The sequence below is a fragment of the Westerdykella ornata genome (genome assembly GCF_010094085.1).
Source record: "Westerdykella ornata strain CBS 379.55 unplaced genomic scaffold EI97scaffold_1, whole genome shotgun sequence".
NCBI lineage: Eukaryota > Fungi > Ascomycota > Dothideomycetes > Pleosporales > Sporormiaceae > Westerdykella > Westerdykella ornata.
In genome coordinates, this window is record NW_022986851.1 from 329,625 (window position 1) to 342,954 (window position 13,330).

Genomic DNA, 13,330 nt, shown 5'->3' on the forward strand with positions numbered 1-13,330 from the left:
TCCACCCTGGCAGGCTTGGCCTGGCTCCTCCCACCCTGGCTGAGCTCCCTCCTCCCCACCCTCCCTCGGGGGAGTTAATATATCGGACAAAATCTCACCTCTCACCCACACACGGAGCCTGGTCCTGTGCTCACCTCCTCATTCTCCTCCCTCCCAGCCTCCCTCGCTCTCTCTCCTACACACTCTCTTTTTCCATCCTCATCCCATCCCTTCATCGCTCATGATTCATCTCTCCACTTCCTCCAGCCTCCCCTAGGCACTGACAACCAACCCCATACTCGCAATTCGGCCCGCTATGCCTCGTCGGCGCCCGCCCGGTGCGGGCCCCGGATTCCGGAAGACGACGGCCCTCATCGCGATCCTCTTTGTCCTGCCCTTCGTTACCACGGCCGCTCAGCAGCAGCAGCATGTGCCGCAACACAATGCCTCCTCCGCTTCTTCCTCCCCCGACGCCTACCTCGATGCCAATCCCCCACCCAACTCACCTACGCCACCACCCTCGAAGCGAAACCCCTACACGCCGCTGATCGTCCAGAACGAGCGCGCCGTAGCTACTGAAGTCTCCTCTGCTCCAGCCGATCGTGCTGTCAGAGCCCCTCATGCCAGGAACGCTGCCGCCCCTTCGGCTGGCCTCACGCCCAAGAGTGCGCGTTCCCTGCAGGATTGGGAAGTCGAGGACTTTGTGCTCTTGGCGACCGTCGATGGAAAGATCCATGCCAGAGACAGGTACAACGGCCACGAGATATGGGCCCTCGACCTCGGCCAGCCCATGCTCGAGACCATGTACAACCACAATGGCTCCGACGGCAACACCCCCATCCACGACCCCTTCTTGTGGATCGTCGAGCCCGTCGAGAACGGTGCCCTCTATATCCTCAAGCCGGGCCCCCATCCCGTCCTCTCCAGCTTGCGCATGACGGTCAAGCAGCTGGCCGAGGAGCTTTCCCCCTATGCCACCGGCGACTTTGTCTACCTTGCTGACAAGAAGAGTTTCTTCTTCACCGTCAATGCTCAGACCGGACAGGTCACCAGCACCCATAGTGTCAACGGCTCTAATGTACGCGACGATCAGAGTTGCCAGCCCAAGGACCACGACTTCCTGGCCGTCGGCGCCAAGGAGCGTGAATGCAAAGGCATCTTCAACATCGCCCGCACCGAATATAGAATCAGCATCCAGAATCAGCTCACTGGAGAGGCCATTTGCAACATCAAGTACTCGGAATGGTCGACCAACAACAGGGACCGCGATCTGCATGCCCAGTACTTGACCACCATGGACAATCAGTACATCTACACGAGATACGACGGCCACGCCATCTCCATGGATTACAATAGGCCCAAGCCAGCGAAGCGCCCCGTGTTTGAACAAAAGTTCTCGTCGCCCGTGGTGCGCGTTTTCGACGTAGCAAGACCGCTCGACAATGAGAGACCGGACGCTCCTCTGGTCCTCCTACCCCAGCCCCCAGGGCCGGCGTTTACAGAGGACCGAATCAAGCATGTATGGCTCAACACCACCGAAGACGGAAGTTGGTATGCCCTGTCCGAGATGAACTACCCTGCTGTTACCGATCAGGCACCCCGCGCCTTGTGCTACAGTCCAGAGTGGAGCAACAACGAACTGCTCAACATAGACACACATGCGCTCCCCGACAGGCGCGGACTGGTCGGTGTCCACATTCTGGACCATGTGGGAGAGGCTCGGCACGCCGTTCCGGGAATCGAGGGACCCAAGCACGACGAGGAGCCCGTCGGACCGATCCCGGAGCTTCCAGAGCGGCCCACGTATTCGCCGGTAGAGACGAGGGCTGACGATCACCGCGTTACCATTGAGTCGCGAAGCTGGCTGAAGACGTGGACCACAATCGTGGTTGTCGTGGTACTAAGTGGCTATTACTTTGGCCTGGGTCAATCGACAAGTTTCCTGGAGTTCAGGGACAACCTCCGATCCAGGTTCGGCAAGATGGCGCATTCGGAGCCGCAGAAGATTGCAGTCCCTTTGGTTGAGCGGACTGAACCGCCCATACCCGAACTCGTAGCCGATCCTCCCACTGCTGAAGCTGCGCCTGCCGAAGCTCGGGTGGAAGAGCCAGCCGTGGTTGACAACCCTGTAGAAGTGGAACTTGAGAAGAAGGTCCGGTTCGACGTGCCGGATGAGGAGGATGATCTCGAGCCCCTCTCTCGTACCACCACTGCAGAAACATTGACCGAGGGCGGGCATGACGCCAACGGAATCGTGGATACAGCTGCAGAGCCAGGTCAAACAGCGGCCAATGGCGAAGTGACCCCCACTAGCACCCCCAGGAAAAAGAAGGCGCATCGTGGCAAACGAGGAGGCCAGAAGAAGAAGAAACCCAAGGACGGCGACGATGTGGATCAGTCGGTCAATGCCGCGAGGGAGCTTGAACAAGATCCGGCGCTGCATCCCGATGAGGTCATTCCTGCGGGCGATGATGTGCAGGATGTGTCCAATATCAAGAAAATTGGGAAGCTGACGATTGACTTTGATCGTCTCCTTGGCAATGGTAGCGGAGGAACGTTCGTGTTCGAAGGGAAATGGAATGTAAGTTCACTGCCACTCAGTCAAATCCCCTCGCGTCTGACATAAAATCAGGAACGCGATGTCGCCGTCAAGCGAATGCTGCCCCAGTACTATGGACTGGCGGAGCAAGAAGTGAAACTACTTCAGGAAAGTGACTTTCACCACAACGTCATCCGTTATTTCGACGATGAAAAGGACGAGAACTTCCTCTACATCGCAGTAGAGCTCTGCCAAGCGAGTCTCTTTGATCTCTACCGCGATGGCAGGGCCGGCGAGGAGCTCACCGAGCGTCAACGACAACTCGTAGCCGAAATCAACGCCGATGTTCCAGGGGCCCTGCGTCAGCTTGCCGAGGGTCTCAACCATCTGCACAGCTTGAGAATCATTCATCGCGATATCAAACCTCAGAACATCTTGATAGCGTACCCAACTCGTAATCAGAAAAAGGGCCCTCGTCTGGTGATTTCTGACTTTGGCCTTTGCAAGACGCTCCCCGACAACGTAAGCACGTTGATTGGAACGACTGGAAATGCAGGCACAGTGGGCTGGAAGGCTCCCGAGCTTATCCTACAGCCCAAAGACTTGGACAGAGGCAGCTCTACAGGCCAGTCTCGCGATTCTTCCAGTTCGACCGATCCCGTCGCTCAGGGCGTCAAGCGCGCTGTCGACATCTTCTCGCTTGGCTGTGTCTTCTTCTACGTCCTGACCAACGGCTCCCATCCCTTCGACGACGAGGAAGGCTGGATGCAAATGCGCGAACTGAACATCAAGAAGGATAAGGCCAACCTCGACCAACTCAGCTTGGGCAACGATTCGGAAGAGCCCCGCCACTTGATCCGCTGGATGTTGTCCAACCGGCCCGAGGACCGCCCTACGGCACTGCAGGTCATGAACCATCCTTTCTTCTGGCCCGCAGAGAAGCGCCTCAATTTCCTCTGCGATTGCTCCGATCACTGGGAGCGCGAGTGCAGAGACCCTCCCAGCCACCATCTCTCCATCCTCGAGAGCTTCAGCGAAGCCGTCATCAGCGACGGCAAAAAGTCCGATTTCCTGGCCAAGTTGCACAGAAGCTTCGTGGCCAGCCTAGGCAAGCAGCGCAAATACACGGGGGACCGGATGCTGGATCTGCTGCGGGCGCTCCGCAACAAGAAGAACCATTACGAGGATATGGACGAGTCGGTCAAGGCGCTGGTGGGAGATTTGCCGGAGGGGTATCTGAGGTATTGGACCAGCAGGTTTCCGAATTTGCTGATGTGTTGCTACGAATGTGTTGTCGAGTGTGGGTTGCAGAGGGAGCCGAGGTTTAGGCCATACTTTGAGCACATGAACGTGTCTTAGGGAGGGTACGCGATGAGGAGAGCTGGAGGAGCGAGATGGGTGTATGTATGAGCTTATTGTTGGAGATGATAACTAGTTTGCAATTTCGTTTCATCCTTCCCGCTGCGATCTGGAGGGGCCGGTGCATTGTATCGCCTGGTGCTGCAGAGTTGGAGCGTCTTGGCATTGAGTGCAACTCGTCATCCTCAACATACTATTATGTACATCGTCGATCCGGCGTGGTTATCCTGAATCCAATCATGTCAGGGGAAGAGTGTGGGGTGATCTAGTTATATGAAATACCCGCTCTGCATTCCAGTTCTAGAGATGAAGTGGAAGAAGTCATTAGGAAGGAAAGGGGGAGGGAAGATGTTCTTGGGGAATTCAGACAGAGCCGGTTGGTAAATATAAGCGATTCGGTCGTTCTCCAGTCAGCCGCTTCGAAAGGGTGAGAAAGCGATGGGACGGAGAGTCGGAAGGCATATATGCAACGCATCGGGCACGTATCTATCAGAATCATCTCCATGTGATCGTATGTATAGTAGAGTATTATATTATCGCTTAAAGTTGAGCGGATCGGTAGATATATGTAATGATTCCCTCCCTGGATCATTTTCGTGGGTATCTGGGTCCTTGTCACGACTAGGAAGGAGAGAAGACAACAACAGCAACAACAGCAACAACAACAATAGCGACAACGGAATCCCAAATCAGCTGAGTGGTAGGTGGACCGAGGTCGAGGCACTGGTCGGCGAGAACGAACGACATGCCGGATGAAGAGGGGAAGAAAAATTCCAGGAAGGTGGGAGGTATGAGGGCGGATGAGGGTTATATAGATGGAGAAGAACGAAAGAAGGGATACAGACGGACGATTCCGACGAATGAAAAGATGCAATGATCGGAAAGATATAACGGAACACAAACAACTGTGCTATGCTCGCGCCTCTGGACGGACCGAGGATAAGGGAAAAGGAAGAAGGCAGATAGAAATGAAAGACATGGGCTTGGCGCTAAAGGTGACAAGGAGGCGTTATCCTGTAGCCTCCTTTTTCTCCTGTGCCTGGGGTTGGGATTGCGATTGCGATTGTACTTCGTGTCGGGTGTCTGGTGCTGTCGTCGGGGTGGTTGATGGAGGAGGTCGCTCTCCCATGTCCTCCTGATGCTCGTGTTCCTCTCCATCTATATCCGCATTGCCATCACCCTTGGTCGTCTCATTGACTCCTTCTCCGTTCCCCCTCCCCACTCCTTTCCATCCCGCTTTCACACCCCGCGGGTTATACTCCTTCGCCTGCCTCTTCGCCGCCTGCACCCTCTCCTCCGCCTCCCTGAGCACTCGATGCCGCAGATGCGTCTGCTCTTCCAGTGCCGACATGTTCCTTTCAGGTCCCGCATAACCCAAGTCTCCTTTGCCCTGTTGTCCATCTTTCTTCCCACTCCCCTCTCCTTTACCTCCTCTCGCACCGTCCGCAACGGCTGTAACAGCCGCCTCCATCCTATCCAGCATGCTCTCATCGCTTGAACTCAGAGAGCTCAAACTGGTCGCACGCCTCGCCTGCGTAAACACGATCCTCTGCCCTTCCTTCTGTTTCCGCTCCCTCTGTTGCTTCTTCAGCGCCGCCATCTCTTCGGCTTGCGCCTGGCAGTCTAGCGTTCGAATGTGTAGGCCCGGGAAATTCGCGGAGAGGAAGTCGTGTAGCAGGGGCAGGAGGGAAGGGTTCGGGCGGTAGGTCCCGCTGTCGTTGTCGATGATGAGTTCGTAATGGTGGGGCGAGTTGTCCTGGTGCATCTGTTTTTCCTCTTCCTTGTCGGCGTTGTGGGATCGATTCGAGGATAAGGCCGATAGCCAGGATTTGGCGCCGCTCGACTGCGAGCGACTGTGTTTGTGCTTCTTGTTGTCGGCGCCGTCTTCGGAGGCGTGTTCGTTGTGCTGATTATCATTACTATTAATATGATGGGCATGATGATGGAGCGCGTGAAAGTGAGGATGAAGGCCACCCTTCTCCCCCTTCTCCCCGTGCTCTTCATCCCTCCCCTCCCACCTCCGAATGAAGAATTCCCCTGAGAACGCTACATACGGCGCCACATCGCTGTGCATCGTATGCTTACTCAACATGTCGATCCCGAACTCCTTCCCCGTCTCCGTAAACCGGAAAAGCGCATCCAGCGTCAGCACGTACGTGAAGATCCTGCCGCCCCGATCCCAATGACATAGCTCCAGAAACTTTTGGGTGAATTCGATGCAAGGGGAGGGAACCCGCTCGTATGCCGTCGATTGGTCAAAGTTGTAGACGCGGGCGTGTTGGGCGTGCAGGGCTTTGGACAGGATGAAGCCGCGCACGCCGGTTGCGGTGAACATTTGCTTGACGAAGGGTTTGAATTCGACGTAGCGGTGATACATGGGGCCGGGGACGGGGCCGCGGAGCTGCATTTGGTTGGCTTGGAAGCTGTATGGTGTTAGCAGGGTGTCAGCTCCCTTTACCTCCCTCGTTTCCCTCTGCTCTTCTTCCGTGCGGCTTCCCTGCCCGTAACTTATCTTCATTCCCCGGCATGAGTAGACCGAGAATCAAATCAAATCCAAGGCAACGAAGAAAAGAAAAGCAGAATACATACTTGTACCTCTCCGGCTTGGGCTTCCCCGTCCTCCTCGACACCTCCCCATCCTCCCTCGGCTCCTTCTGCCCCAACAACCTCCCCAACAACGGACTGTAATGCCGTATCCAATACTGCGGCCCCACCGTATAACACCTCCCCCCTTCCTCATCCTCGGTCCTCCCCAACACCTCGACGCTCACATACAATGCCGCCCGCATATGCTCCACCTTCCCCAGACACACGGCGACTCCCCGTAACAGGTACGCCCGCTTACTCGCCATGCGCATCTTCACGGGGAACCCTTGATTCTTGATGCCGGCCCACTCCTCATCCAAGGGACCCGTGTCGATGTGCGCATTTCCTAGGCGATCGTCGTGGTCCGCAGGATCTTCGTCGAAGATGCGACACTTCATCCTGAAGCCTGACGGCGGGACGTTCGCCACGATCCACTCGACGTTCCATTCCGGGTTCGTGGACTCGCGCACGGTGGGTGTGCGGAGCGTCAGCGGCGGATCAATCTTGTGGCGCTGTGGCAGCGCCGTCGTGATGACGGCGACGATGAAGGGGTCGGCGGAGAGGGTGTTGATGTCCGCGAGGGGGAGATTGGTCGCGCGGTGGAACGTGATCTTCACCGTAAATCCCGGCGGTGCGTGCGGGATAGGCGTGTCGTCGAAGCCGCCGGCGGGTCCTTTCTTTTTGCTCGACGAGGTAGTGTTGGTTTTGCGCACGAGGGGGAAGGTTGCGACTCGGTGAGCGGCGCTGGGCTTGGAGGGTTTGCCTTGGTCGGACGTTGGAGGGTGTTGGGTTGCGCTACCGTCGGAGCCCCCTTCCGGTTTCTCGCTCGAGGCGGCCATGGCATGAGGGTGTTGTGGTTGTGGTGTGTACTCCGTCGTCCACAGAAGGGTGGGGCCGTTCGCACTATATGATACAGGAGTGACGCATGCGAGCGTCACTGCCTTGTTGTTTGCTTGGGCGGAAAAGGTCGAGGGAAGCGCAGGAATGGGCTACACCGTAATACGAGCAATGAGCTCGAAGGAGTGGCTGGGAGTCTCAAATAATGGGGGACTCCTCTTCAGCTGCGGTCGGGGGTTTGGTGGCTGACGATCCAGCCCCCAGCTACGGAAGCTCACCAAGCTCAAGTAAGCTTTCGAAACAAGCTTCGCAAGACTATCGCCAAGGCCTACAAGACAACCGCCTCCCTCCATGTCCAGCTGAACACCCCCCTGTACTTCTCCTCCAAGTCAGATTTATTACCTATTTTAGCAATTCAATTCGTCACATTCTGATCATGCCACTGGAGCATGGCGTCAACGCGTTTTAACGCGGATTGTACCTGGACAGAGTATGACCCTGCACGTTCTACGTTCTCAACCTCTTTCAATTACCAATCCCTCCCTCTCACTCCAGCTTGGAGCTAATATGCCTCTCAACTCCATTGATCCACCCATACCAAACCCTCAATCCCATCCCCACCGCTCCCATTCCCGCAGCCGCACCCGCGAACAGCCCCACTCTCTGCCCAACGGTCAGTAGCTCCAAGATTGGATACGGATACCATCCATTCCTCGCGTAGCACACTTCGAGCCAGATCCAGTATGCTACCGCGAACCCAGTAGTGAGACCGAGCGTGATGAGCGGTGCACGTGGGTGCGTTGGAGTGGTCGGCCAAGGAGGGGATAGGAGGAGTGCATCGAGGGCCAGGAGAAGGGCGGGGAAGAGGTGGAAGGCACAATCTATTGAGAGTGGCGGTAGCGGAAGATCTGGTGGGACGACGAGGGCGGGGTCGACCTGATAGGTGTCTTAGTATCGTGGCGAATGACATTTGCATAACGAGAGGACGAGGGGGAACCACGTACAGCTCGAAATCCCCAATACAACAAGGCAATCAGAATCTCAATCGGCGCTGCGACTAGCGAGAGATAATTCTTCGCAGTAAATAGAGCATAGGAACCAGTCATGTCGGCCAGGAGGCCGACGGAGAAACATAGCGTCGAGATGGAGAGGCCCAAGATGGTAAGATATTGAAGGTGCCAGCCGAATGAGGTGGTCTGTTGGGTGTTAGTGGGGGCTTGTACCCGCTATTATGCGAGGCGGATGGAATGGTTACGGAGATGTAGGGGTTCGTACGATGAAGTTAGGATTATCCGCCAAGCTGTCAATCGTTAGAAACCGTCCATGGCCAATTTTTTCTATTTTCCTTTCTTCGAGTCCATGCATTCAATTGATCATTTGAGAGGAAGACATATTAACTCACTACTTGAACCCAACGTAGAAGTTCCACAATCCTACAACCTGTCCGAAACATATTCGTCAGCCGATCAGCCACTACCCCGTTATATTCCCGCACTTCTCCAAACTGCCCGATCACTCGAGACCAGGCAGAAGAAGGACTCCAAAAGCACTCACATGCACAACCCCAGAAAACCCCTTGGACGGGGATTCAAACTTCTGTAACGGATGTCTCTGTCTCTCCCTTGCCTGGATCTGCCTTCTCTGCTTCTGCCTCCGTCTCTCCACCTCCGGCCGTTCTGAGGTTTCACTCATCGTTTCCTATTTGAGAAAGCGAAAGACACAATCGAGGCAGGCGTGAAACGAGCGTGAGGATCCCGAAAAAGTGATTGTCTTGTGCTAGATCATTACGGCTGCAATTGTCAGTCGAAGAGAATGACGTCCGCGAATCCCTGCCCCTCGGGAATAAGTGGGTCCGCTTGCCGGCCCGCAAAAATGCCATGCACAGCCCTGCAAGCGCTAGCCGCATTGAGGACTTCACTGCTCCTCCACACTCCACACCTGTTGAACAAGCAAAAGTCGAGGAGTTATGTCACCGTTGCAAGAGCATTGCTCTCACACCACCGCACATAGAAGATACAGCTATTCTTTTTCTGGATTCTAATTGACTTGCTCCATCCCTTAAATCTGTACAACCGAGACTGTCCGAATCCACCCTTATGCCACCAGCATCATGTGCCAGCCTGACCATGAAACCTGGAAGCGTTGCTGAAGATCAAAGAATATGGTCACCAAGGAATCCGGACTTTGCACAGCCTGCGGAAACGGGAAGAGCGTCAATATGTTGTCCTGAGAATTGATAATTGGCCTGATAGCGGTGCTAGTTAGTGCATGCATTTCCCAGATGGAGTGTATTAATGGTGCAGAATGTTCCATATTGGAGGTGGTAGTTGAAGCTGCAAGTGCCAACAGAGAGCAAGCTGTCGCCAATTTTAAGCGATCGAAAATCCAGCAAGCAAACAGCGGGGGCTGGGGGTCGGTGTGGATGGGCGAGTGCTAGGGGAACACGGGACAGGTGGGAAAAGGCAGAGGGCGAGCAGCCAGGACAACTCCAAGCTGTACGGCCGGTTGGAACAGCATCCAGCACGATCCTTGTACAGTGGGGAGATGTAAGAAGCTCAGCCCGTGGATGGGGAGGGGGGCGCGGTGACAGTTCGTTGATCGTCGGCATCTTCATGGTGTTGCTGACGGTAAGCGTTGTTGAGATACAAATGATCCCGGTACTGGAAAGCATGCTGTTCGTGTCCTAGTCCGTACGAGTAGGCGTGGTAATGGTAGCCTACAGCATGAGGATGGTGATGGTCAGAGCCCCCTTGCGGGTATGCAGACAAGGCATTCTCTTTGTTGCTGGTGTCGTAGGGGTATATGTCGTTGTATGGCTTGAGAGATGGCCACTGCGGCGCCGAAGTTGGTGATGGCCGGTGGTAGCCCGTGGTGAGGTAGTTCATGGGGGCTGGCTGGCCGAAGGAGTCCTCTTCGTCCACATAAACCGAGAAGTTGCGTTTGCCTCGAGAACTACGTTCTCCATGCCCGTGAGCGGGACGGGCGCGGGTGCCGTGCGATCGCTTAGGACAGGGCAAAGCCGGAGCCGGAGGCCGCACGACTTGGCGGGGACGACGCCCGCTGTTGACGTCCAAACTAGCAAGGACTGGGCGTGTGCGGGAAGGTTTCGGGCTCTCACGCCGAAGCGGGCTGCTCATCTCCTCAAAATCGCATTCAGAGCTGGAGATTCTGCGTTTCCTCTTGAAGGAACCTTGTGGCGTGAATATAAGCTCGGTAGCCTCCACTTCCAGAGAGTTGATCTCAAGCTGCTCAACGACTGAGCTGTCCTTCTTTTGATTACGCTTGCGCCGCATCTCAGGTGTAGCCGCATCAAACAGGTTCATTCCCGGCCAGAGCACACCCTTCAGTTTTGAGGCCTCGCTCACCGCCATGGTGTCTTCTACGCCGGGAGGGTCGGCAGCATCTTCCTCGATTGCGCACGTATCCTCAGCAGCGTGTTGGGAGCGGGTTAGGGGCATGCTTTGGTCAGAGTACTCGCTCGAGGTCTCGTAGTCTGGATTGGTATGATTCGACGTGGAAGTGGATCGGGAAGCCGTTGCCCAGCCCTGCACGCGAGGTGCAAACGGACGGTGACAAAGTACCGGGCCCGGCTGCGGGGTAGGCGTAGGCGTAGTTGTGCACGACCGTTCGACCTTTACAAGCTGGTGTTCAGAAAGACGAGGGTCTAGGAGGGTGCCGACGGCTTCGGAGCGTGCGGCAGGTTGAGGAGTGGGAGCTTGGATATCGGGTGGGGCGGAGGGATTGGCACGAGCTACAGAGACGGGAGTGACTGTCAGAAGGCATCCTCTGGTCAAAGAAAACCAATTTCCTACCGCTTGGCCTAGCACGCGTCCGGCGTTTGTCTTTTTGATTCATCCGCTCGGACATGAGTTCTTCGACACTCCACTCTGCATACCATTGATCGTAGGCCTCAATCAGACGACGAGATGCGTCCTCAGTGCTGGATCGAACCTTGACCTTGTAGTAGTTTGAGAGGTGGCCCTTGCTGGCTATGTGGGTGAGGAGATGCGAGACATCGCTGAAGTTTGGTTTCTTCGGGCAGATGTTGCAATGCAGCGGAATGGTGGCCATTGCGAGCCGAATGCTGCCAGCCGGTAGCGACCGTGGATGTACAGATGGAAGCCGAAAGTGCTATGCAACAGGCAGACAATGGACGACTGGAAAGGAGCGGACGGAATCCGGAGAAGGCGGAGGCGGTGGGATGAGAGAGCATGCAGATAAAGGGTTGGGGGGACTAGACTGCCTACAACACGCAGGGACGAGCAACAAGGAGAAGGAGGAAACCGGCAGCACGAGAGATGGGTGAAGGAAAGAAGGATGCATTCAAGCGAGAAAGAGAAAGTGGAGCAATTTGTAGCTGACGATTTGGGACCCCCAAGGAGGGCAGGCTGACCACGTGGAAAGAGCCAACCATCTCCCATCACCGCAAGCAGCTTCAATCTCCTCAGGCTTTGTATCTCTAGTCTCATGGAGAGGAAACGAGAGTTATTAGATAGCATGAGGAACGGCTTGATTGGAAAATGAGGAAGAGGCGTGCAGAAAAACGAGGCGTGGAGAGTCACGGGATCTTCCCGACAGAGTCGTGAATGCATCCTATGAATGGATAGGGCTGCACTGACGCTTGACAAAGAAACAACGCGGAGAGGAACGAGGACAGTGTACTGTAACAACCGGCGCTGATTAAAGTGCACGTTCAATGCTTAGGGTTACTTAACAGGACTCCAGATGTCCTCTGTAAATAATCAGGTGTCCTTCACCTTTTACTCACGTATTTGCTAGTAACCGCTTTCGGCATGCAACTGCATCATGCATCAGCAGCTTCTCCTGTCTTGCTCTTCGAAAGGAAACTTACTACACCGGGTCCACCTCTTCCAGGCCAGGATACTTGAGGAGACTCAAGCCGGCGATGCCAAAAACGGTATGGAAGACATCGACCATGTCACCCGGCCGATCCGCCAAACCACCAAGCTCTGGATCCTGCGTCTATCAGATGTGCATCTTCTAATCCGTCCAACTGGCAACTCACCTGGCACTGCAGGATGAAAGAAGTCAACTTTTCGCCATCGATCCAGTGTAGCCTGTTGAGCATCTCCAGGCTGCTCATTACCCACCAGCTGTAGCAGACATCCTCCTTCTTCTCCGGACGACCATTGAGACCTCCATTCTTGAGTTGTCTCTCGCTGAGCCAGGCACCAAGCTTGTCTCGGTCTACGAGATCGAGGCGACCAGCAATGGACAGAGCACCGAGGCATGTAAAGATCTGGCCCGAATGGGACTCGGCGCCCGGGCTGGTGCCATAACCGCCATCGAAGTTAGCACACGACTGCACGTGTTCGACAGCCTTGTCCACGTCAACCAGATGCAGCAATCCCATGAGCGACAGGGCATTCAGTGCACCATATAGGAAACGGGTGTCTCTCTCACCCCACTCATCGCCCGCGAAAGTGCCCGTTTCTCGGTCCTGCAGAGCCGCAATATCTGGCGTTCATGAGCATTGAAGCCCCGCATCTCTCCTGAAACAAACATACATTGTCCAATCTTCAAGCGGCCCCCCTTGACGCGTGCTTCGAGCTCGTCGAAGGCATCCAGGGTCGCGAGGATTTGCACGCCGCTGACCGTGTACAACATATGGGCATCATGACCAGGAGCCGCGCCGAAGCCGCCACTTTCATGCAGGCACGAGAATACATATTCCAGAACCTCGTGCCGTGGCAGGGCATCCAGGCGACCTAGCAGATGCAGGGCTGTCAGACCCCAGTACAGTCCGTTCAGGCGCAAGTGCTCGGTGAGCCAGTATTCCAATTCATCTTTGCGCTGCGACCGGCATCAGCGAGGGTCCTCGGAGAAGGACAAGGAAGGCAGATGTGTAGCTGGTTACGGGCGGACGCACGGTGTCAAGGCTCTGGATGTAGGTGACGTGCTTGTCGACGTAGAGGCGCATTTCGGCAGGGAGATCAGCCACGCCGCCGCCGCGGCCGGGCCCAGAGACGAGTGACATGGTAGCGAGCGAGAAAGCAGCCTCGTCTTGGG

At 55.7% G+C, this 13,330-nt stretch overlaps 5 protein-coding genes across 5 annotated transcripts; 1 reads left to right on the top strand and 4 right to left on the bottom strand.

Annotated features, from left to right (window-relative positions):
* Positions 1–102: 102 nt before the first annotated feature.
* On the top strand, positions 103–4,010 carry EI97DRAFT_5840 (uncharacterized protein). The gene is made up of 2 exons (XM_033802936.1): positions 103–2,560; positions 2,612–4,010. The coding sequence occupies exons 1-2, from the start codon at positions 296–298 to the stop codon at positions 3,875–3,877; spliced, it is 3,531 nt and encodes a 1,176-aa protein (XP_033658234.1). The 5' UTR covers positions 103–295; the 3' UTR covers positions 3,878–4,010.
* A 389-nt stretch (positions 4,011–4,399) lies between these two features.
* Positions 4,400–7,543, bottom strand: EI97DRAFT_428800 (uncharacterized protein). Its single transcript, XM_033797293.1, has 2 exons — positions 6,467–7,543; positions 4,400–6,300 (listed from the first exon to the last, which is right to left on the bottom strand). The coding sequence occupies exons 1-2, from the start codon at positions 7,300–7,302 to the stop codon at positions 4,887–4,889; spliced, it is 2,250 nt and encodes a 749-aa protein (XP_033658235.1). The 5' UTR covers positions 7,303–7,543; the 3' UTR covers positions 4,400–4,886.
* Positions 7,544–7,753: 210 nt separating this feature from the next.
* Positions 7,754–9,091, bottom strand: EI97DRAFT_428804 (uncharacterized protein). Its single transcript, XM_033797294.1, has 5 exons — positions 8,855–9,091; positions 8,703–8,740; positions 8,576–8,600; positions 8,305–8,496; positions 7,754–8,236 (listed from the first exon to the last, which is right to left on the bottom strand). Exons 1-5 carry the CDS (start codon positions 8,990–8,992, stop codon positions 7,847–7,849), a joined length of 783 nt encoding a protein of 260 aa, XP_033658236.1. The 5' UTR covers positions 8,993–9,091; the 3' UTR covers positions 7,754–7,846.
* A 513-nt stretch (positions 9,092–9,604) lies between these two features.
* EI97DRAFT_471648 (uncharacterized protein) lies at positions 9,605–11,371 on the bottom strand (the record flags this gene model as incomplete). Its single annotated transcript, XM_033801833.1, has 2 exons — positions 9,605–11,069; positions 11,113–11,371. 2 exons carry the CDS (start codon positions 11,369–11,371, stop codon positions 9,856–9,858), a joined length of 1,473 nt encoding a protein of 490 aa, XP_033658237.1. The 3' UTR covers positions 9,605–9,855.
* Positions 11,372–11,961: 590 nt separating this feature from the next.
* Positions 11,962–13,330, bottom strand: EI97DRAFT_428806 (geranylgeranyl transferas-like protein type II beta subunit). Its single transcript, XM_033797295.1, has 5 exons — positions 13,191–13,330; positions 12,829–13,114; positions 12,327–12,778; positions 12,153–12,277; positions 11,962–12,099 (listed from the first exon to the last, which is right to left on the bottom strand). The coding sequence occupies exons 1-5, from the start codon at positions 13,296–13,298 to the stop codon at positions 12,054–12,056; spliced, it is 1,017 nt and encodes a 338-aa protein (XP_033658238.1). The 5' UTR covers positions 13,299–13,330; the 3' UTR covers positions 11,962–12,053.

Coding starts and splice junctions, on each gene's coding strand:
- EI97DRAFT_5840 (XM_033802936.1), top strand. CDS start 296: ATGCCTCGTCGGCGCCCGCCCGGTGCGGGCCCCGGATTCCGGAAGACG. Junction 2,561..2,611: donor TGTTCGAAGGGAAATGGAAT/GTAAGTTCACTG, acceptor ACATAAAATCAG/GAACGCGATGTCGCCGTCAA.
- EI97DRAFT_428800 (XM_033797293.1), bottom strand. CDS start 7,302: ATGGCCGCCTCGAGCGAGAAACCGGAAGGGGGCTCCGACGGTAGCGCA. Junction 6,301..6,466: donor CCCAAGCCGGAGAGGTACAA/GTATGTATTCTG, acceptor AACACCATACAG/CTTCCAAGCCAACCAAATGC.
- EI97DRAFT_428804 (XM_033797294.1), bottom strand. CDS start 8,992: ATGAGTGAAACCTCAGAACGGCCGGAGGTGGAGAGACGGAGGCAGAAG. Junction 8,497..8,575: donor CGGATAATCCTAACTTCATC/GTACGAACCCCT, acceptor AACACCCAACAG/ACCACCTCATTCGGCTGGCA. Junction 8,237..8,304: donor TGTATTGGGGATTTCGAGCT/GTACGTGGTTCC, acceptor GACACCTATCAG/GTCGACCCCGCCCTCGTCGT.
- EI97DRAFT_428806 (XM_033797295.1), bottom strand. CDS start 13,298: ATGTCACTCGTCTCTGGGCCCGGCCGCGGCGGCGGCGTGGCTGATCTC. Junction 12,779..12,828: donor CCGCTTGAAGATTGGACAAT/GTATGTTTGTTT, acceptor CATGAACGCCAG/ATATTGCGGCTCTGCAGGAC. Junction 12,278..12,326: donor CTTTCATCCTGCAGTGCCAG/GTGAGTTGCCAG, acceptor TGATAGACGCAG/GATCCAGAGCTTGGTGGTTT.